The 23,067-nt window shown below is 36.9% G+C and overlaps 4 protein-coding genes across 4 annotated transcripts; 2 read left to right on the forward strand and 2 right to left on the reverse strand.

The window, feature by feature from the left end:
* The first annotated feature begins 107 nt into the window (after positions 1–107).
* Positions 108–1,471, forward strand: LOC110727314. Its single transcript, XM_021906879.1, has 2 exons — positions 108–659; positions 748–1,471. The coding sequence occupies exons 1-2, from the start codon at positions 491–493 to the stop codon at positions 1,368–1,370; spliced, it is 792 nt and encodes a 263-aa protein (XP_021762571.1). The 5' UTR covers positions 108–490; the 3' UTR covers positions 1,371–1,471.
* A 1,813-nt stretch (positions 1,472–3,284) lies between these two features.
* On the forward strand, positions 3,285–6,207 carry LOC110727325 (UNC93-like protein 1). The gene is made up of 2 exons (XM_021906887.1): positions 3,285–5,504; positions 5,730–6,207. The coding sequence occupies exons 1-2, from the start codon at positions 4,357–4,359 to the stop codon at positions 5,953–5,955; spliced, it is 1,374 nt and encodes a 457-aa protein (XP_021762579.1). The 5' UTR covers positions 3,285–4,356; the 3' UTR covers positions 5,956–6,207.
* A 1,523-nt stretch (positions 6,208–7,730) lies between these two features.
* LOC110725419 (protein TolA-like) lies at positions 7,731–8,833 on the reverse strand. Its single transcript, XM_021904902.1, has 2 exons — positions 8,589–8,833; positions 7,731–8,240 (listed from the first exon to the last, which is right to left on the reverse strand). Exons 1-2 carry the CDS (start codon positions 8,688–8,690, stop codon positions 7,854–7,856), a joined length of 489 nt encoding a protein of 162 aa, XP_021760594.1. The 5' UTR covers positions 8,691–8,833; the 3' UTR covers positions 7,731–7,853.
* Positions 8,834–16,873: 8,040 nt separating this feature from the next.
* On the reverse strand, positions 16,874–22,522 carry LOC110727333 (stomatin-like protein 2, mitochondrial). The gene is made up of 9 exons (XM_021906899.1): positions 22,099–22,522; positions 21,149–21,392; positions 20,461–20,610; positions 19,851–19,908; positions 19,654–19,746; positions 17,802–17,867; positions 17,651–17,706; positions 17,514–17,573; positions 16,874–17,424 (listed from the first exon to the last, which is right to left on the reverse strand). The coding sequence occupies exons 1-9, from the start codon at positions 22,368–22,370 to the stop codon at positions 17,194–17,196; spliced, it is 1,230 nt and encodes a 409-aa protein (XP_021762591.1). The 5' UTR covers positions 22,371–22,522; the 3' UTR covers positions 16,874–17,193.
* Between the last annotated feature and the right edge of the window lie 545 nt (positions 22,523–23,067).

Below are 23,067 nucleotides of genomic sequence, written 5' to 3' on the forward strand. Positions count from 1 at the left end.
TGACTCATTTGTTCCTTGTGCATCCTGATTGTGCTGATATGATTTCGTCTTGGCCATCTGTGATTCTGATCGATTCAACGTACAAGACAAACAAGTATAAGTTTCCACTGGTTGAGATGGTTGGGATGACTCCAACGAACCAGAACTTTTTGATTGGTTATGCAGTTATGAAGGATGAGACGGTTGCGAGTTACCGTTGGGTGTTGGAGAAGTTGAGAAATTACATCGGCCCAAGTGTTCAGCCATCGGCCATCGTCAGCGATTGTGAGGGAGGTCTCTTTGCCCCTATAGCGGAGCTGTTTCCGGAGTCGAGCCATTTACTGTGCACATGGCACATCAACAAATGCGTGAAAGTCAAAGCCTACAACCTTTTCAACAAGAACTTAGATTCAGCAGAGAGATTGGTAAATGGTAAGTGGCGGAAGATCCTGCAAGCTACCACGGAGGCAGAGTACGACCGAGCCTTGGATAACTTCAAGGATGCATACCAATGGTGCCCGGCAATCGTAGACTATGTGATGCAGCAGTGGGTGCCTCAGAGGGAAAAGTTTGTCAAATATTGGACAAACCAAGTTCTTCATTTATCGCCACGTGCCGTGGTCGTACATCGTCATCAAGTGGTAGTCAAACATCTTCGTCGGTGAATATGCCCGGCACCGGTACGGTACTTTAGTTTAATTTACTTTTTAGAGTGTTTGTTTAGTTTTCTGCTAACTTGTTAATTGTGTTTTTTGATGTGTGCAACAGGCAGAATGGACATTGAACATTTTCCATATAAAGACAGGATCCCTAACATCATGATGCCGTTCCTGGACGGGTGGAATGATGTGGTTGCAGATGGTAACTGTGGATTTCGGGTTGTGGCTGATGTGTTTCAGATGGGTGAAGACAACTACGGTTTAGTGCGTCAGTTGATGTACAGTGAAATCGCCTCAAACCGAGCTGTTTATCGCCACGTGTACGGACAGGACTTGGATAGGTCTCTGCAGCGTATCCGGTGGGGAGGAGGACGTTGCGGTCAAAATCATTGGTTCGACGCGCCCCTTGATCTCTTCGCCGTTGCAAACATCTACAAGTGTGCAGTGATGCATTTCGGCCTTGGTTTGCATGGTCGAGCTTACTATCCGTGTACCACGGTTCTGCCTTGGTGTTCGCGTGAGACCGTCACCAGACCGGTAAGAGAGGTTGCTATTGGATTTCTGGGGCCGTCATACAGACATTTCATCCGACTGGACCTGTCACCCGATTTTCCGGTCCCACCGATTATACCAACGTGGTACACCATTCGTACAGCAAGCGTAGAGGGCTGGGATGCGTTATATCATGACCGGGTGCAGCAGTGGAACAATCTAGTTGCCTTTTCTATGTGACCTAATATTGCTATTGCTATGTTTTTCCCATTTATTTAATTTTCGGATTCTAATTTTCGTATTTAGTTTTCCCATTTAAATGTGAACCTGTATTTAGTTTTCGTATGCCCACTAATTACAACTTAAAATAAAAGTTATAAAAACTAAAAATATAATGTCAAATTCTAAGAACTTAAAATAATAATTATAAGAACAGATAATGTTAACTTTTACAAACAACTAGGAAAATGTTTTATAAATGCACTGCCGACATATCAATAATCTCTCTGTGACGCCCACTGCCACTGCTCAAGGGCCCGTTCCAGTTCATCAATAACAGCTCTGCCTGTTGCAGTTCATCAATAACAGCTCTGCCTGTTGCAGTCATCAATAACAAAGTGAAAAATATAAAATTATAAAAACTTAAAAAAAGAAGAACATCAAAATTTTAAAAAAAATTTATAACAAAAAAAAGGGAACATAAAATTTTTTTTAAGTAAAAAAACTAATTCAAAAAAAAAAAAAAACAAGAACAATAAACAAGAACATAAAATTAAAAATTAAAAAAAAAAAAAAAGAGGAACATAAAATTTTTTTAAAAAAAACCAACAAAATTTAAAACAAAATAAAAAAAAAATCAGAAACATAAAATTTAAAATTAAAAAAAAGAAAAACAAATTTAAAAAAAAATCAAAAAAAAAATAATTATTTTCGAAAATTAAATTTCAAATTTAAAACCAAAAAAAAATTAAAAAAAAAAATTAAAAGGCGGCGGCGCCTAGGCCAGACGCCGTGACGGTGGCGGCGGCGTCTAGCCCAGACGCCACTACCACGGCGGCGGCGCCTAGGCCAGACGCCGGTGCCGTGGTTCTGGCGCCTGGGCCAGACGCCACCGCCACCGTCACGGCGTCTGGCCTAGGCGCCACCACCGCCTCCGACCTTTTTTTTTTAATTTTTAAACACAAAATTAATAAAAAATACCTTCTCGCCGGAAAACCGCTGTCCACCCGCCGCCTGTGCCGCCACTTCCTTGCCGGGCCGCCTCGACATCGCTCGGAAAGTTTTTTAGAGAGAGAAAGTGGAAGTAGAGAATTGAGAGAAGAAATTGTGTTTTTTACTTTGAGGGCAAAAGTGACAATTCACTCTAATTTTGTGGGCTTTATGTGGAGATTCGCGGGCGATGTTTAGCAATTGAGATACTAGGGAGTACGTATTACTCCCTCCAACTTTACGTGGCTCCCACTTTTTTAGACCGCTGTAGTAACAGATTAAACCGCATAGCTGTTAATGAGACCCCATTCACTTTATCTTAAAAAAAAAGTAATATAAAGTAAAAATAATTTTAACTTTTAATTTAATGTAAAAATAATTTCAATTCAGTAAATATAATAGGAAATCAGTAAAAATAATTTTAGTTCAGCAAAAATAATTTCAGTTAAAATTCATTTTAATTCAGTAAAAATAATTTAAATTCAGCAAAAATAAGGTGAAGTGAACGGAGTTGTTTGACTTGTTTTCGATTAATCAATTGGATTCGTCTCAATGTATGTTTATTTTAAACATTAATTTGTATACGGTAACTTTTAATTATACAGAGTACAAAATCACATTACACACCGCAGTTGAATTGTATTTTAGATCACTAAGCATCAAAATCATACACGAGAATAATAAGTGTGTTAGTTAAATTGTTGCAACTTGCAAGTATTTGGGAACAACTAAATAAGAGACTAATTGTTATGGAGTATAGGTTATTGGACCTAATATTAAGATAGTATAATTGTGTGTTTTATTTATTTGATTTTCACCTTTCTAAGCTAACTTTATATTATCTAAATTAATTTAACCTTATTTCAATAGTAATTTGAAATTAGGTAACCTTTTATCAATTTTTTTTTATAAACTTATCTTATAAGGGGAATAGGTGCATTGTATCACTACTCAAACCTAAATAGACATGCCCAAAGCACACAATCTATCTTGGATTTTAGGAATGGCTCTAATGTTGATCAACATTGTATATGTTTAGGTTAAGTCATCTTAGAAGTCATACATGATTATAATAAGTGTAAAAGACTGATGGAGTATCTACATCAAATAAAATGTTCTCATTACTAAAATGTTCTACTCCATAGTCCATACAAGATCCATTTCTCACTAACAAAAGCTATTAACCGATGATTTTCCTTGTTTGATGCGTTATTTTTTTTTTTTTTTTTCTTCTCATTTTTAGTTGGTTACTTATCTTATGTTTTTTGACAAGATATATATTATCATGAGCTTTGACATAATACAGACAATTATGTACTTCATAACACACAACAAGAGAATCTCGACCTCTATTTCTCCTAATTTAAAAAATTGATTCAAAAATGTACTTACATATTAAAATAAATGTCAATTTAATTGGTTAACATATAAATTAATACGGCTCTCCCTGAACCAAACAAAAATATGTACATGTATATTATTCCACAAATACTTCATGATATCTGTCAAAAAGAAAATGCTTGATGAAATTTTTTTTTTTTAAAAAAAATAATACTAAACTTGTTTTACAGATTAAACTCAAGAATAATTACAACTCACAAACAAAACAAAACAAAACAAAACAACTCAGATGCTATAAATTATAAAACCTCATTTCGAGAAACAAACAAACAAAAAATAGGATAGAATCACAAAATCAACATATTCATTTCTCTTGTGATTTGTGAACCTTCTATATTAATTAAGCCAAATATCTTTTATTTCTTCATATGATTGGTTCACTGTCTGTCATTCTTTCCTATATAGCGTACAAAGCTGTCAACTCACTGAGTAATTTTCCATAAATATTCCCAGATCAAGACAAATCCGTCAGTTTTATTTCCATTAAGTTACAAATCACAATCGAAGTTCTCTCCCTTTTGACTTTCTAAATACAATTCTTTAACATCTTTTCAATCAAATCCAATATTCTAAGTATTATCAATCAACCCCATTTCAAATCATACAATATAAATAAATGGGTTTGGAAAGGGAAGAAGAAGAACCCACAAAAATGTCAAAATTAAGGTATAATTCTCCTTTAATTCAAGTAATATTAATAGGTTTAGTATGTTTTTGTGGCCCAGGTATGTTCAATGCATTATCTGGTATGGGGGGTGGTGGTCAGGTTGATCATACAGCAGCAAACAATGCTAATACAGCTTTATACACTACATTTGCAGTATTTGGGATTTTGGGTGGTGGAATTTACAATATATTAGGGCCTAGATTGACCTTGCTGGCCGGGTCTTCGACGTATGTGCTGTACGCAGGCTCGTTTGTGAACTATAATCACCACCATTCGCAGGGTTTTGTGATTACTGCAGGTGCACTTTTGGGTGTGGGTGCTGGTTTGTTATGGGCTGGTCAAGGAGCTATCATGACTTCATATCCTACAACTAAGAGAAAAGGGAGTTATATTAGTATGTTTTGGAGTATATTTAATATGGGGGGAGTTATAGGTGGGTTGATTCCATTTATATTGAATTATAATAGGGCTGAGGCTAGTTCTGTTAATGATGGGACTTATATTGGATTTATGTGTTTTATGGGTGTTGGTGTACTTCTTTCTTTGTGTATTTTGCCACCTAATGAGGTGATTAGGGATGATGGGAGTGTGTGTACTCATATTAAGTACTCGAATGTAACAACTGAAGTCGTCGAGATTTTGAAGTTGTTCTTGAATTGGAAGATGTTATTGATTGTGCCAACTGCTTGGGGGAGCAATTTTTTCTATACTTATCAGTTTAATAATGTGAATGGGGAGTTGTTTAATTTGAGGACTAGGGGGCTTAATAACGTGTTTTATTGGGGGGCTCAGATGTTGGGGTCTATTGGGATAGGATACTTGATGGATTTCAGCTTTCAGAGTAGGAGGAAAAGGGGATATTTGGGGATTATGGTTGTTGCTTTGCTTGGAACTGCAATCTGGGGAGGGGGTCTAGCCAATCAGTTGAGGTACTCAAGGAATAATGTTCCTGAGAAGTTGGATTTTAAGGATTCGGGTGCTGCTTATGCCGGTCCCTTCTTGTTATATTTTAGCTTTGGCTTGTTGGATGCCATGTTCCAAAGCATGGTTTACTGGGTTATCGGTGCTCTGGCAGATGATCCTGAGACACTTAGCAGGTAAGACATAACTTTTCGATTGATGTTATGCAGTACTCAGTAATTGGTTTTGCTGTTTAATGTTATTGTAGTTTATGAATCTGCTACGGAATTGGAATTAGTAGTGAAAATGATAAATTGAGTAATGATAATTGGCGGTGTTGTATAATTGATGTTGTAGTTGGACAAGTTGGTATTGGGGGGATTGATGTGGACTGAAACATTAGTTTCTGTAAATTGTTTCAGGTACAGCGGCTTCTACAAGGGAGTGCAGAGTGCAGGGGCAGCAGTTGCTTGGCAAATTGATGTACACAGTGTCTCGTACCTGAACCAGTTGATTGTGAACTGGGTATTGACTACAGTCAGTTATCCCCTCCTGCTTCTACTAATAATGTTTGGAGTGAAGGATGAAAGTGTAAATAGAGAACAATTCTTAGAAGATAAGAATGATAGGCTAAGCAGTTTGTCTTGATGTTTATGCTTCCTCTTGACCTTCAGCTTTTCGTGCTATATTGTTATAGTCATAATGAAGAAATGATGTAAGTTTAGGAAGTAAGTGCACTCCTAGATGGAGGCAGGTTTCACATCAAAAATCAGTATGCCTAGGACATGTGCTGACTCGTGTCTGACTTATATATCTGTTATATACTTATAGTGTCAAATTGTTAATCAACTTAATGAAATAATGTGTTTATAAAAAGATAAACAGTATTATTTTTATCGATTGGAAAATTTCTCACAGTTAATCCTCTTTATACATGTCTGTATCTCTGTTAGGCATGTAATTTTGAATTTTGCCTACTTAATTATTATTAGAGACCTGTTAGCAAGATACAAAAAGAGTGAATATTCTCGTCCTTTCTGCAGTTTTAGAGATCATTAGGCTGGCATGTAGGACACGAATGACTATCGAAATCTGGTTATTAGCGAAAAATTGCAAATATTAATTATTGCTTATATGTATGCTGCCAAAGGAAATTTACTGCTGCTGTACAGTGCTGCCCCTGATTCTTGCCCTCTGTTAGTCTGTATGAGTGGATGGAAAAGATATGCTGTTAAACGGCATGTGAACTCAAGCTGTGCTTTTTAACTTGACATAGGCTGTTACTTCAATGTTGCTAACAACAAATGAAAATTCTAGAATTTATGCTGATGGCTAGAAAGAAGTGTAAGGTTTGTCATGCTCTGTGAACAGGGATGTCACCTTAGAATTATCAGCAAAGAGCTGATGAATGTTGACATATTTCGGTGTTAAGAAAAGACGGGGAAGTGAAGATCCCTTTTAGTGATACATGAAGCATCTATAATCATGCATATGTAAAATTGGACTTCATCCATTGTTATTGAACTTTGTCTGCTACACTGGATTCAGTCAGGATAAAAGGCTTTTTTTAAAGAAATGTACTAAAGTTTGATAATTAGAAACATCAAAATGTCAGATACTGAAAGAGTTTTTTTTTTAAAGGAAGGAAGTGTTCAACAGATTGGGATATCATTAACTGCATTTGATGTGTTGATCTGGCCAACTTTTGTTGGCATATTCTGAACTTGTGGACTGCTTTTATGTATCCTCCCAACATACGATTACCATATTATGCTGCTACTTATTGTTTGACTCAACAGAATGACCATACTCTGATCATCCAGGATTCATTATCAAGATTGGTACTAATCTGTGTACCAAGATTATTGCTTCATCTGTTTCCCTTGTTCTTTTTTATTTATTTGCCAATCTAATAGGGGGTCCTTATGCTCTTTGCCTAACCAGTGAACTCCTTTTCAAACCCTATACCCCTGAAGAAAAACGATGTAGGTGTATAGGAATAATTTTTGTAATGTTTTGACTTATATTGTCTTTGTTTGGCTAAAGCGAGCTTTAGTAGAGCCGTAGGCTACAGGTTCAGGATTAATGCTCAGAACTTACTGTACCTGGTTTTTGGAGGGGATAAAGAAACAAGATATGCCTTTGTGACATCGAGTGAAAAGTACTGTAGATTTTGCTTGATATGTGGATTTTATTGCTTTTGAGTGCAAACTACGAATGTTATTGAGCGTGTGCACAGGTAAGTAAAACTAAGCATCTATTAGGCTTCCTTGCTGTCATGATTCAGGACAAATTGGCAATTGGATGTTTAGGCCAAGAATTTTTTGTTAGAATGTTGCCTTTTGGAGTATCATGTGAGACAAATCACCTATACATACATGTTAGTAGTTGTATATGCATAACTGTAAATAACAGAAACAGAATGGAAAAAAGACATTTTATTTGGTTTAGATGCAAACACTCACTAAATGCTGTACCAATTACAAAAAAGAATTTTTACTCAGGTATTATATATCTGTGCACTTAAGTATAATGTTCTATAATGGTCAATGTTCAGTTGTAACGAGAGGTGCATCGCTTTTTTCTTCTGAGGGTTGAGCCTCAACTACCTTGGCTTCTTCTACTGGCTCAGGGATCTTCTCTATCTCAGAGGTGTTAGCAACCTCAGCTGGAGCAGCCTCGGCGGCTTCAGTTGGGGCAGCCTCAGCTTCAGCCGGAGCAGCCTCAACCTTAGCCTCGGTCTGCTCCTTGGCCTCAGCCTCAGCCTCAACCTTCTCCTCAGCCGCGATCTTCTCCTCGGCCTTGGTTTCTGCTACCTCTGTGATAAGCTCCCTGGCTTGTGTTGATTCTGAGGACTCTTTTGCTTCTTCTGTGGTTTCAGAGAGACTTACTAAGGGCTCTTCTGTTTTTGTCTCTTCACCTCCATTATTTTCCTATCATAACACACACACACAAGCGGAAAATCATCAACAAATGTTTTACTAAAAAAAAATGCTGGCATATCAACATAGACTACATAGTTTTATTGGAATTCTGATCATTAAGGACAGTATGGAAAAGCTCAAAAATTTTCTTACGGTCAATTATTTGATGAAAATGTACGTATAATAGAAATGTGACTTATTATTTGAGAGTTGAGACATATAACGGTTGGCAATGTTAAGTCATGCACACATGAGGCCGTAGTTATGACTTGCACCTTTTTTTTAAATGTAAATCAGACTGATGTATAACATTAATCATCTAGAAATTGAAGTAGGCTTATCAACGGTTATGTATACCTGTGCAACGGGGTCAGACTCGGGCTTATCAACGGCAGGAGCCTCAGCGGGCACAGGCTCGTTGATGTCCAAGTCCCTAGGTCTGCTAGCACAGCCGCCCATGATCGTCTAGGGGTTGTAAATAAGGACGATTTGGGCGAGGATTAGGAAGTGAGAGGAATGGGAAAAAACTTGGATGAATGTAATTTTATTGAAAGTTTTTATTGTTTTATTCCACAAATGAGGCTGCTTTGGATGATGGAAGGAGGCATCTCTTATAGAATGAAAGACAGCTCTAAACATAGGGAGTGCAAATGTGCAATGCTCCATAAACAATGCGCAACTTTCTGTTCCTTTTTCTTAGGCTTTTTGCCTTGCAATTTATTTGTGGTTCATTTTTGCATGACTTTTTCACAAGGATAGCATTTTTTCTGTTACACAATTATTTAGTTGGTTAATTAAAACCGTTAATAAAATTAATAGTAATTTTATTTTTGCAAGAGATTATCTATAATAATAACCGCAATTAAGGAAGTCGAGGGGTTTTTTTTTTTTTCCCTTTCATTTCCTTCGATTAATTTATTAAAAAAAAAATGCTCATAATATTTTAATTATTTCATTTCGACTATGTTGTTAAACAAATTTATAGTATCCATATGAGAGGTAGACACTTAGTACATTCTTTTTGGTTAGAAATTAGCAATTTAACTAGGATGGGAAATCTTTTTGGGGACTTGATTAATGCTTTTTGCATCTAGAGGGAACTTGGGATCAAGAATGCCTAAAAAGTTACAACAGTGTAATTTTTATCAACTTTTGATCAATTACAAATCAGCATGTCCTTGAATTAATTGTGAGTGCATGCATCAGTTTTGATCACACATACTAAAAATGTAGTTTAACCAAAAAAAATAAAATAAAATAAAATTCTGAGACTAATGGCTAGTGGAGTAGTGGTACATGTAGTTAAATTATTGATTTGTACTAACTGAAATTGATTACTACGGAGTATAAAAGTTGAATTTTTCTAGTGGTTCATTGTAAATCTATAATATTTCTTTCCTATGAAACTAATATATACTACAGAGTAACTAAAATTGATGTTACTTAATTCTACTTGTTTTTACAAATTTAAATCTACTTTTATCAAACTAGACTTGATTTTTATTGAATTCGTGATAAAATAAACTACCGCAGTGTGGAATATAATAGATCGTCTAAGATTTGAGAGTTTGTAATGATCATCAATCTTTTGTGGACATCAATCTCCTTTATCAAGTCTTAACTCTTACGGAGCATTTGGAATGTGGGAATGGGAGTTTGGGTAATAAAATATAGGAATGAAATTGGGAATTGATGGTTGGGAATATATAAAAATTATGACAATACCTTGTTTGGGTAGTGGATGGGAATAGGTAGGGAATAAATAACAAAAAATACAAAATTATCCTTACTAATCTTTCTCTTCCTCTCTTTTCAATAATGGCAAAAATGTCATTTTTTACCAATTCTCATTCCCATCCATTTTATTACCTACCCTCCCTAATTAATAAAATGGTGGGAATTCACCCCCATTTATTCCCAATCCCATCTACTCCCTTCGTCCCTTTATTTTTGCCCCATTGCCGTTTTTAGGGTCAAATTTTGAAAATTTTGACCATAAATTACCGTTAGTGTATAAAGACAATATAGTCATGAGTGGTGTTGTTAGATTTGTCTCATTGTATATTTTATTAATATCATGTTTTTATAATTTTTATGTGTATGGAAATAAAGATATAGACATTTTAATACGCGTCTTGGAGACCATACACAGTCAAATGGGGCAAAAAAAAGGGATTTGTTAAACATCGCCCGCAAATTACCATATAAAGCCCACAAATATAACTTGTTTTGACTCTATTGCCCTTTTCATTCTAAAAAAAACACTCTATACTTCTCTCTAAAAAAAATCAGAAAATCTACCTCTCTTAAAAAAATTAATTACGACAATGTCGCGGCGGCAAGGGAAAGAGGTGGCGGCGGCGACGGCGGAGGAAAGGCGGCGACCTGGTGGCAAGGTAATTATTTAATTATTTTTTTTATAAAAAAAAATAAAAAGAAGACGGTGGCGCGTGCGGTGGCGTCAGCTCCGGCCACCAAAGCCGGTGGGGTGGCGTCTGGCTTGGAAGCCCAGCCACCGGCGCAGGCGTCCAAACCAGGAGCCAGCCCATTGGCTGTGGCGTCCAGATCTGGCGCCTGTGCCATTGGGTGGGCTTCTAGCTCAGGCGCCTGCCCACTGGCTATGGCTGCCGGAGCTGGCGCCACCGCCAGTGGGTGGGCGTCCTGGCCAGGCGCCCAACCCCCCCCCCCCCCTTTTTTTCTTTTTTTTTTTTGTTTTTGTTTTTTCTGATTTTTTTTGGTTTTTTTTTTTATTTTGCAAAATCAGAAAATTAGTTTTATTTAAAATAATTTAGTTTTATGTCTATTTTTTTTTTTTGTTAATGTGTTTTATTTTTGTTTAAATATTTATCAACTTTATGTGTTTTTTTTAATAAATCGTGTATACTTTATTTTTATAAAATCAGATTTTTTTTTTGTGTTTATATTTTATTTTTTTTTTATGTTTGATGTTTAAACATTTTTTATGCCTTAATTGATGTAGTATGTGGTAATTGTTTGTGTTAATGTGTAATTGTTTTTTTATTTAAAATGTATAATACATTAGGGTATTATGTGTGTATTTGTGTATGTGTAATATATTTGTTTTTTATTTTTTATGGTTAGTTATTTGAAATAATTTTTATTTTTTTTGGAAATCATACATTTTGTAATATATTAGGGTATTATGTGTGTATTTGTGTATGCCGTATAATATTATTCTGTGTTTAATTAGTTGAAATAATTTGAAATTTTTGTTTTGTGTCCTAATTAGTTGAAATAATTTGTTAAATTTTTTGTAGAATTCACTGGGTCGTCATGGTGCGGGGAAGAATGTAGAGCTTCTTAGTAGAACCTATTCAGTGGAGAGGTCGGGGCATAGACATGTTAGATCCCGAGGTATTTCGGCCTCGGCTCGTAGAGAACGGATCCACCGGCGGGATGAGGATGACGATGACGATGATGATGCTGAGGAGGGTGACCAGGAGGAGGAGCAGGAGGAGGGCGCATATGAGGATGAGGATGTGGACGATGGGAGTGGACCGTATGAAGATTACGGTCCATTCAGTCAGAGGGTTGATGACATGTACGAGGCACATATGGTGGAGGTGCGTAAGGGTAGGGGTGGTAGGTTTGTTAGTAGATCTGGCACATCATCTACGTCCACTGTATCTGGGGCAAGTAGGAAACGGTCGAGGGCCGTTAATGATTCTTGGGTTGTTAGGAGTGAATTGCCCGGTGGGCCTGTTGACGGGAGTGTGATTCCTAGCTTTCTAGGACACATAGTTGCCCGTATGTGGGAGGACCAGGAGAGGCCTTCAGTTACGGGGTTGTTGAAATGTCATACCCGGGAAAAGACTTGTAGCTTTTTGCGTACATGGGCTGAGGCTTGGCCGGCGGAGAGCGAGATGTTCGAGCGACTGGAGGGCACTGGGGTGAATCACGTTCCTGCCATCATGCACGATAAGATTGACAGTACGCTGATCACGGCTTTCGTTGAGCGATGGCAGCCGGATACAAACTCTTTTCACCTTCCGTTTGGTGAGATGACGATCATGTTACATGACGTCGAGGCCATTCTGGGGATTCGTGTTGAGGGTAAACGACTTTGCGCTGTGGCTAATGCGGATCAGGCAGATTTGCTGGCGGAGTTGTTGGCGGTGGACAGGGTTGCACTGTACACCGAGGCGCTGGGTGTTTGGGAACACGGCGGTGTGAAGATCGTATCCGTGTTGCGGCGGTGTTTGTACCCCAGCGCACGTAGGACGCACGACGCACAGCTTAGTGCTTATGTTTTTCTACTCCTCGGATGTACCTTGTTTCCGGATAAGAGTGGCGGAAACAAGCTCAGGCCACGCGACATAGTAGAGGCGTCTGACCCCGACAGCGTAGGCCAGTTTTCCTGGGGATCGGCTACGTTGGCGTATTTGTATCGCCAACTAGGATTTGCGAGTCGGGCGGACGCGGCAGGTGTCACTGGGTGTCTGACTCTATTGCAGACCTGGATATACGAGTACTTTCCTGCATTGCGACCACATCGTGACCCGGTTCCCATTGATGAGGGGATGCCGCGTGCATGTGCATGGAGTCCGCGCTCGGAGAAGAAGTCCGTTGACCGCCTCCGATCGATACGGTTATTGCTTGACAGGTTGTCCCCCTTAGAGGTAACGTTTATAAATTGTTTCTACATTTTATTATTTGCACATATTATATTCATGTTATTAAATTTTAAAACTATGTGCAGGTGAACTGGATGCCTTTCGGCCCGCACCCTAGTGTTAGGGTACCCAGGACTGCATCGTCGAGGGACTACGTCGTGCGATGGCCAGATATCATGACTGCGACGTGGGACCAGTTTCCGATGGTGGCCCGCTTATGGACTGCGGAGTTGCAGCGGGCGCCCTCTGGGCTTCCTCCCATGTGTGACCAGTACTACATGGAATGGTTCAACCGGTATTCGCACCCGAGATTGATCGCAGATCTCGACCACAGCGATGATGATTGTTTGCCACTGTCTACTGCCACGGAAGCTGTATGTCTCATAAAATATTTATCGTTGTTTTTTAATTGTTTTATATGTTGTTATTGTATTTCATATTTTATTTTTTGTTGTATGCAGTGGATGGGGAAGATAATGCAGGACGTACAGAAACTCTCTCTGGAGAAGGACAGCATGAGTGCAACAGTGAGAGCTACTGTTGATAGTCTGGAACAGACCCTTGCGCATTGGGAGTCGGCGTCGAGGAGGGAGTCACCTCCGTTGTATCTTCATCAGAATCAAACCAGAACAGGTAACCACGTGATTGTGCCTGGTGTAGCAGCTGCTGTATAGGGTTCCTTCCCTCTGACCGTTCAAACCTGAGTTGCTGTCTGACGTTGTAGATGTGTCTTCGGTTTGGATGCTCTTCTGGAAATTTCTCTAACACAGATGCTAATATTTTAGCAGGCTTGACTTGAGCATCACTCATTTCTTTCACAACCAGTTTCGCAGCAGGACTTAAGCCGCTCAGCTGTCGATGACCCTCTTCATATACTATCATGTCATGGTTGTGATACCCCCATTTAGAGTAACCAATCACTTCCCAACCGTCACGACTCCGTAGTTGTCGGACCTTTACTCTGAACTCACACCCACAGCCTTTCCGCTTTATATCAAACCGAGTGGTTGTACGAAAATCTCTTTCTTCTCTTTTGCGATAACGGTCACATCTCAAAATGCGATTCATTCTACCATCCCGTTGAGATTTATGGGTTACTACTACCAAGCAAAATCCAGCTGCAATTGCAACTTGTTTTGCCCAATCAATCGCTTGTTGAGCTTCTTCGAATGGACCATCATGTCCAAATATCCCACTGTAATCATTTCCGTCTCCACCATAATTCTGCATGAATTATATATTATAATAAATACATTTAACGCATAATACATTTAATTTCTATATTTACACATAATTAACACAAAAAAAAACATAATTACGTATAATATTATTCATACACATACACATAGAAATTTTTAAACACACTCATTTATAAAAGTCACATAAACAATTAAATATTTTGATATACATTAACACAAATCTACTCACTACATACATAAACACATTAAATAATTAAACATAATTTTAAAAAAACACCGTTTTGAATTTTCAATTTGAAATAAATTGAAAACAAAAAAAAAACAAAAAAACCATTTCAATTTTTTTTAAATACAATTTCGAATTGTCAAACTTAATTTTAAAAAAAAACCTTTCTCAACAATCAAACTTAATTTTTAAAAAAACCCAATTCGAATTTTCAAACTAAATTTAAAAAAAATACCATTTCGAATTTTCAAACTTAATTTTACAAAAACCTATTCGAATTTTCAAAATTAATTTTAAAAAAAGCCATTTTGAAATTTTTAAAAACTCATTTTCTATTTATTTTTTTTTAAAAAATAAAAATTAGGCCCAACAACAAAATCAAAGAAGGAAAAAAAAAAGGAAAAAAAAAAATAGGGGTGGCGTCTGCCAGGGCCGCTACAGCCACTGGACTGGCGCCTGGCAGGGCCGCCTCAGCCAGCAGACTGGCGTCCTGGCCAGGCGCCAGTCTGGTGGTTGGGGCGTCTGGGCTGGACGCCGGGCCGGTGGTTTTGGCGTCTGGCTTGGACGTCCGTGCTACGGTTTGGGCGTCCCCCCTAGGCGCCGGAGCCACCCCTACGGTAAACCGTGAATTTTAACGGTGACTTACCTCGTTTTCCGACGACGACGACGTACCTCCGGCGTCCCCCACAACTCCGGCCTGCCCTCCAGTCTCCCCCGGCGAGTTAGTACGGCTCCACATTTTTTAAATCGAGATTTGTTCAATTTTAGAAAATGGAATCCCCTGGCGAGTTAGTACGGCTCCACTTTTTTTAATTCGAGATTTGTTCAATTATAGAAAATGGAATACCGCAGCAACTTAGCACGGCTCCACGGTTTTTAAATCGAGATTTGTTCAATTTTAGAAAAAGGGCATAATTGTCACACCAAGTCATATTTGTGGGCTTTATATGGTAATTTGCGGGCGATGTTTAGCGATTCACAAAAAAAAATAGGGATAGAGGGAGTAACAAACAAGGAAATTTTTTTGAGTTGGGATTAAAATTCCCAATCCCACCCTCAACTCCCATGTACCAAACACCCCCAGGCTCTATCTAGAAGACTAGAAATAACTCTTATATCAACTCTCATTCCCAACCCTCCTTATGGCCCGACTCCGATGAGGGTTCAAATTCAAGGCAACACCGTGAAATTCAAGGTGAGCTACAATCCTAAAAACACATCACTTCTTATACTTTAATCGATCAACACGCGAGGTAAAATAATAGAAGACAAATAACCATCCAAGTGATATCGATAATAGTATTGACATATATGTCAAATTTAACTATCAATCATTATGCAACAAAGGAAGTATAATGGGATTTCAAACTAGAGAGCTCTAGTTAATTTCATAATATGACTCGTACAAGCAAAACCGCTACTTGAAAACAAACAAGGACTTGATAAGAAAAAACATTTTCCCATAGTTAATTCATATCAACGGCATGTTTCCTTTTTGATAAAAAGTAAAGAAAACAGCGTACAACAGCTAACCAAAGAATAACCAGTAAACCAACTCAACCACCATTTGACCCATACCATACCTGGCGTACCATTTCAATTTCTCTTCCATTCTCCCCCAAAATCCCCAAATTTTAGGGTTTGAGGACCCCAATTACAATTCCTCACAAACCCTAAATTTCATAATTTAATCTCCATTAATATGACTCACCGAAATTTAAATTTCTCTTTCGTAATTTTCTCCCTCCTCCTAATTTCCTTTACTCAATTTGTAAAATCCGACACCCAAACTTCCGTCATTCGATTACCTTCCGATTTCTCCAGAAATGCTGAATTATGCTCGCCGGAAGAATCATCCGGGAAATCCTGCCCGGTTAAATGTTTTCGACCCGACCCGGTTTGCGGCGAAAATGGGGTGACTTATTGGTGCGGTTGCGCAGATGCTCATTGCGCTGGTACTCGGGTCGCCAAACGTGGGTTTTGTCAGGTGGGAAATGGTGGGTCGGGCCCATTGTCGGGTCAAGCTTTTTTGTTGGTTCATTTGATTTGGTTGATTGTTTTAGGCTTTTCTGTTCTTTGTGGGTTGCTTTGAAAATTTGAGATTTGTACTAATTCTTTGTAGAAGGGATTGTTGTATGTATTTGAGAAAATGAGTTTGATTTTAGGTTCTAATTTCAGAGGATTGTAATTTATTTATTTTTGGGTGTGATTATTATTCTTTTATGTATGTATTTGTATTTGACAAATTCATATTGATATGAAAATTTCTTACTCTTTACTTTATGAGTATAAATGTATAATATCTTGTATATTGTAATTGTGGAAAAAAAAGTCTTTTCAAAAGCATAATATAAAGATCTTGACACCTTAGTCCGAAGTAGCTTTACATGGCTCTATGCCAGAGCCATGCCACGCCATGTCTTGGCCAAGTTTTACGTATTTCCCACTGCACCATCATCGTCATTTGCCATACTTCATCATGCAAAGCCACGTCTTGAGACATGCCTCAGCTCGGGTGCCATCTTTCATACATGAGTAGTAGTTATGTCACATAAAAGGAAGAGGCATCATAAATCAAGTAAATATTCCACAATTGGTTTGATACCTTCATCATTAAAGAGGGAAGAACAAAACCACAATTTTGTTCAAAACATTATTCTGACAGACTGGAGCCTGACGCCCTGAAGGTAGCCCCAAGCACATTCCAACAGAATGAGAAATGAGGGCATGGTTCCTCCATTAAGCTAAACAATTAGGTCAACTAGACGTATCTGTTAAGCAGAATGAGTTTGCGTACCTTAAAGGCTAAATGAATGAAACATTACATCAAGCAAAATTTTCCGAGTTCACTTCTCTATTTAACAAACTAAAAGTAGATCTCCCTTGTATGTCCTATAATTCTCCTACTCAGGTTTCTTCGGGCTTTGAAGTGAAAAAACAGGTTTGTCTTCTGCTGCTGAAGCTTTTTTATCATCTTTACTCTCATTATGTGTGGCTGACGATGTTGGATTGAAAGACATAAAACTTGGATTCTCTCCTTTGCTGTTTGCAAACATTTTCTGATAGAGAGAAAGACCCATTGCCATTGTGCTGGAAATATCATTCATTGCTGCAGGAAGCACCATAATTGTAGACTGAAAAAACAACAAAAATGGCAAAAATTAAATCGACACCTCATGTTAGAACACTTAATTAGAAGAGCTGTTATAGGTCAGTTATGTACTTCCTTAGCCATGTTGTTATAAGCTTGCACATATTCTCGGGCCAATTTGAGATTTGCAGCCTACAAAATTTCACAAGGTCAATAAATACCAACATAAGTTTATTGCTACAATAACTAAATGAACATGAAGACTATACCGCTTGACCGTTTCCTTTAAGAGCTTCAGAAACGATACGGATGGCCTCTGCTTCACCTATATCCACATATGATTATACATAGTTCATTAACAGCCCAATGACTAGCAAAAATTACAAATTCAAATGGCATCAATTAAGGCATAACATAGACCTGTTGCCCGGTTAATTTGGTCCATCTTTGCAGCATCTGAAGTTAATACAACAGCTTCTTTCTTTCCTGTTACACACAAATGACACAATAAATAAACATTTGACAGTAAAAGACTGTCTTGCAGACACAGTAAATTTCCAAATCAATAAGAAGATGCAGTTTTTCAGGCATCTCAGCAGAACAAAAACCAATTTCAACAATGCAGCTCAGTTTGTTGATAAACCACAAACCTAGAGCTTGTATGACACTTCGACAAACCCAGGTAAGTTCAGAGAATTTTTGGACATATATGCACCTTAGACATGCTGATTGATTCATTAAAATTAGTACTCCGTATTTTGTTGTTTAGTTCATGTCAGAAAAAAAGTTTTCAAAAACGTACTTATCCCTAAACTATAACCGACTACCATGCCTTGCTTGCTAGACCAAGGCTGGAGTAGAAACCTTAGGTATGATAAATGATTCAGGATGATAACATTACCAAAGACAAGGATGTAATTCAGGAAATTGATGCTTAAAAAAGTACTTGGAAACTATGGCTAGGGGAGTAGGACAACTATTATTGCACACCCATGAGGCCATAAACCTTATGCTAATGAGCACAGGAAATAAGTGCATGTTTGGCATAAATTTAGGGAAGAAAATAGAATGGAAACATATAAGAAAGCGGAAGGGTAATGTTAAGTGTTACTTTATTATTGGTCGTTATCTACCAAAGGAAAGCAATCCTTCATATAAAATCGGGGATCGAAGAAGAAAACGTATCTGTTACCATAGGGAGCACTAGAACAGGGTAGGGAAGGGAAACTGATAGGTGGTAATGTTACCCTTAGGAAATAGAGGGTGTTACCCAAACTCTCATCCCAAACAATTGGTAATGGTAATAGAAGAGGTTAAATGATTCCATTTTCACAGCTCTAAAACACTATATCAACATTGCTCGTAAAGCATACAGAAGAGATTAAAGCTGTTGCATAGTTAAAAATTGACAACCTATGAGAGAAAATTTTCCAGGAAAAATTCATGTGATGAAGCATAATCAACCTGTAACACTACAGTTTCAGCTAAAACTTGGAGTATCAATTTAGTAGGGTTTTCTAGTTCATTTCCAAGTGAAAGTTGCACTACAAGGGTAAAATGAGAAAGCTCATGTCATCTGCTGATTGACTATCATGGCTTTTTAATCCATCCCATTTCTTAACAACTTCGACACTAGTTTTCATAGATACCAACCAGAAAACATCAAACATTAATCCTACAGCCAACCGTAGAAAAAAATTCCTAATCATAACCTAAAATATTAGAAGCAAATTTTAGGAGCGGTTTCCGCAAAAAGGGACAAAAACACAGCATATAATGAACAGCCAAAAGTAAGTACATTACCCACTATAATCAACCTTCAAAAGTTATAATCAAACAACACTATGATTTTGCATCATCTTGATTCTTACCATATGCTTGTACAGGGGTAAAACTGAATGAAAAGAACAATTGATACATCAAAAATACAATTTCAATGCATCAGAGTAGATGAGAAGATGCAAGTGACAGTACAAAGAACATACATGTGTGTGAATAGAGTCAAGAGCACCACGATTGTGGATTGGGGACGAAGAATCGATTAATAAGGCAATACATACTAGGAACAAATTCTACTCGACTCATCATATTTTAGACAATATTGCATCACACGTTTATTTCCAAAAGGCTAAGTAAGATGGACAGACTCCAATAGCCAACTGATGATACTTAGTATGGGAGTTCAGCTCATGATGATATGTATATAATAACCTACACCTAACAGCATTCACATCCAAAGTCATGAATAATAGAAGGATAAAGCTTGACAGACCTTCTGCCTCAATGATTAAAGCTCTTTTCAACCTCTCTGCTTCAGCTTGCTTTTCCATACTTTCTCGTATCCCAGGAGGTGGAAGAATATCCCCTGAAGAATTTGAATAATAAACAAAGAAAAGCATTTAGGGGGGAAATTTATTTTAGGTTGAATAAAAAAGTTATAATTCTAAGTTGGTGATAAAAGCCGCTTACTTATCTCATAACGGCGACAGATAAGACCCCATTGTGAGGCAACTTCATTGATAGCTTCCTGATTAAATATATATATAAAGCAATAATCAGTTGAAATCTCTCTAAAATACTAGTACAATTTTAATGCGCGTACTTGGAGCAAATATATGAGCCAGATAAAGTTAAGCACAGCAATCAAGAACTAGTAAAAAAAAAAAAAAAAAAAAAAAAAAAAAAAAAAAAAAAAAGCATTATCTCAACTATGATCACCTGAGTTTCTATAGATCAACTTTTATAAAGGATAGGCGATAGCATACAGTACAAAGTATAATGTGGTAAATGACAAATCTATAAATGATATCGTCAATTGCATGGAAATACAGTATGGGTTTCTCATAAGCTGTAACTGAAGACCTCAACATCAAAATGTTGTTACTTATGCAAGTTTTTAATTCTAGTAATTCATGTAAAATATAAACTTACTCATACATCACACATTGAAACACAATATGAAGAAACCCTACTAAGGCAAATAAGATCATACACTGCAAGCATAAGGAATATATATGTCAATATTCAGAGATAAAAGTATAATAGTAAAGGATTAAGGACATGGTGATAAGAATCATACCACAATGTTTGCATTTATAGTGTCTCTCTCCATAAAGGTCCTGTCAAGTGGCATTTTTCCAATAGCACTACGCATCACAGTTTGTGCTAACTGAGTTACTGCATAGAGGACATTATCATTGCCATATGACGCCTGTTTTGCATCAACAACCTACAATTTGACATTCCAAAGTTCAGCACACGCAACAAATGGCCAGTAGCCAGATTGATAAACTTTTCACCCTTTTGTCACACTGGTATAACACCAATCACCAGCGGTAACATATTGGTATAAGACTAAATAGGCGGCAACATTTGAACATAGCTTTGTACTGGAGCATGCACAAACGGCTCATGTCATTATTTTCTCTGTTTTTGCAATATTTTATATTTACTCTAGTCTATTTGTTACTTTTTAGTTATTCCCCATTCTCATCATTCCTCTCCTTTCCCACTTAGCACTAAGTGCATTAAACTCTCAATAACGTAAAGAAACGCTCTGGATAGTGAATTACTAATATGTCACTGCTTCACCAATAACAACTTTAAAAAGAGTCATATGTGCGTATTATTATTATACCAATATGTCACTGCTTTGCCGATAACAACGTTTATACCAAGTGGCAAAAGGCTGTGGAGTATGATAACAATCTGGCTATAACTAAACATTACACAAACACACACAAAAACACAAGAAAGTACCAGAATACCTTGACAAAGAGGACACCATTCACCCTAATGCTAACATTGTCAGTAGTAACAGCAGGTTGCTCAGGTATTTCGATGGTCTGTTCTTTCAGTGAGTGTATGTATGCTATTCGGTCCACAAATGGTATTAGTAAATGCAACCCTGCTTCAAGAACACTACTGAACTTCCCAAAACGTTCAATGACATATGCTTCTTGTTGAGGTACAAATCTTATACCCCAATTGATAGCTGTCCTTCTCATATACCTACTCAAATAGTCAAGTTGCATACAAATTACACTGATATCCCAACATACTAACACAATACAATTGCAAAAACCTCCAAAATCATCATTGTACATTTGTATCTACCACTTATTCATCATTTGCAAAATTTTGTTCATCCAAATTGTTGTCTCAACTCTCAAGTCCTCTCAACAAACAACATATTATCTCACATAGAAAATTGAGAACAAAATTCTCCAACATAAACTCTAAGGTCTATAGATTGTAGTTGAGCAAACATTTCTTAGCAAAGCACACAAAAATGTACAATAGAAAGCAAAGAGGAGTATAAAATATCGCAAACAATTTATCGCAAATCTCGCCGCTCCCGAGAATAATGTACCTCAAATGGAGTTGAATAATAAGAACATCATTTACAACAACATTTGCAAATCACGACTTCAATTTTCACAATAACACAAATTCAACAAAAATTGAGCACAATAATCAAAGTATAAACCAAAATCTGAACTCATTTAAGCATAAAATTCGCCACAAATCACACACTCTCAAGAAATTACAACTTCATACCAAATATTAAGAGCAACAATTACTTCAATATTTCAAGAATCACACTAATAACGAACATTTTCAATTACAACTACAAAAATTCTAAGTCACATTAACACAAAATGTTACTCCACTAGAAACGAAATTACATTTCTAAATCGAAATCAAGAAAATATACCTCTCATAAGGATCAAAATTACGACCAGAGGAGAAATTGCGAGACTGAGTAAGTAGCGACGAGAAATGATTAGAGGGATAAAAAGGAGATTGATTGAGAATCGATGAAGTAGAGACACTTCTTAGTTGATTGGGAATTGGAGAAGAACAAGTAGTTGAATTTTGGTGCGAAAAATTGGTGAAAAATTGACGAGAAATTGTAGAATATGCAATTGGAAGTGATTTTGCAGAAGATTCAAGAACCCTAGTTCTTGTTAATCTTGAGATCGACATTTTTAGCAGGTTTTGAAAGCTTGAAGAATTTCTGTGCTTAAGCCCTAGAATAAACGAAGTTCAAGCTAAAACCCTTTTTTTTTAAGAGGACGAGATCATTTTTAGAGGGAGAATTTATACAGATGATTAGTGTTTGCTTGTAGAACAATTTTTTGAGTGTTTTATTTTCGGTAATAAAATAAAATAAAATAATTGCTTGAAGAGTAATTAATTAACCCAGTCAAAAAATAAATAAATAAACATAAAAAATACTTAATTTTCTTTTTATGAAAATGTTTGCTTGAAGACTGAAGAGTGATTAATTAACCATTAAAAATACTTTTATAAAAAATTACCATATAATTTGGAATATTGGTTTGACCTCCTTAACAGGGGTCACCTTGCTTCTTGTATTATATAGGGTGTATGAATGTATGATAGTATTTTTAAATTTAGGGTAATGTTATATGTAGTATTAAATGCACTCTTGAAAATGTATAAAATTAGGAATTCATGACAAAAACACACGCAAATCAGTGTAATTAGTGTTTATATTTTTATGATTTCCTAAATTTAAACGACTTTCTAGTGTAAATTTAATGTTTATATATAGCCCTAAGGGCTATATATAGCATTTTCCTTAAATTTATTTCAAGCGAGTTTGGAGTGATGATGGTATTGGTAAATGCCTTAATGGTATACTAGTTAAATTAGTCCA

This window comes from Chenopodium quinoa, unplaced genomic scaffold (genome assembly GCF_001683475.1).
Source record: "Chenopodium quinoa cultivar QQ74 unplaced genomic scaffold, ASM168347v1, whole genome shotgun sequence".
NCBI classification, from domain to species: domain Eukaryota; kingdom Viridiplantae; phylum Streptophyta; class Magnoliopsida; order Caryophyllales; family Amaranthaceae; genus Chenopodium; species Chenopodium quinoa.

What these genes read in the sequence shown, in the direction of transcription:
- LOC110727314 (XM_021906879.1), top strand. Translation starts at nt 491, where the DNA reads ATGGTGCCCGGCAATCGTAGACTATGTGATGCAGCAGTGGGTGCCTCA. An exon ending in GGTGAATATGCCCGGCACCG is followed by an intron (nt 660 to 747) that starts GTACGGTACTTT and finishes TGTGTGCAACAG; the next exon opens with GCAGAATGGACATTGAACAT.
- LOC110727325 (XM_021906887.1), top strand. Translation starts at nt 4,357, where the DNA reads ATGGGTTTGGAAAGGGAAGAAGAAGAACCCACAAAAATGTCAAAATTA. An exon ending in GATCCTGAGACACTTAGCAG is followed by an intron (nt 5,505 to 5,729) that starts GTAAGACATAAC and finishes AAATTGTTTCAG; the next exon opens with GTACAGCGGCTTCTACAAGG.
- LOC110725419 (XM_021904902.1), bottom strand. Translation starts at nt 8,690, where the DNA reads ATGGGCGGCTGTGCTAGCAGACCTAGGGACTTGGACATCAACGAGCCT. An exon ending in AGTCTGACCCCGTTGCACAG is followed by an intron (nt 8,241 to 8,588) that starts GTATACATAACC and finishes GTGTTATGATAG; the next exon opens with GAAAATAATGGAGGTGAAGA.
- LOC110727333 (XM_021906899.1), bottom strand. Translation starts at nt 22,370, where the DNA reads ATGTCGATCTCAAGATTAACAAGAACTAGGGTTCTTGAATCTTCTGCA. An exon ending in ATGGTGTCCTCTTTGTCAAG is followed by an intron (nt 20,611 to 21,148) that starts GTATTCTGGTAC and finishes GTCAAATTGTAG; the next exon opens with GTTGTTGATGCAAAACAGGC. An exon ending in TTTAATCATTGAGGCAGAAG is followed by an intron (nt 17,868 to 19,653) that starts GTCTGTCAAGCT and finishes TGTGTGTAACAG; the next exon opens with GAAAGAAAGAAGCTGTTGTA.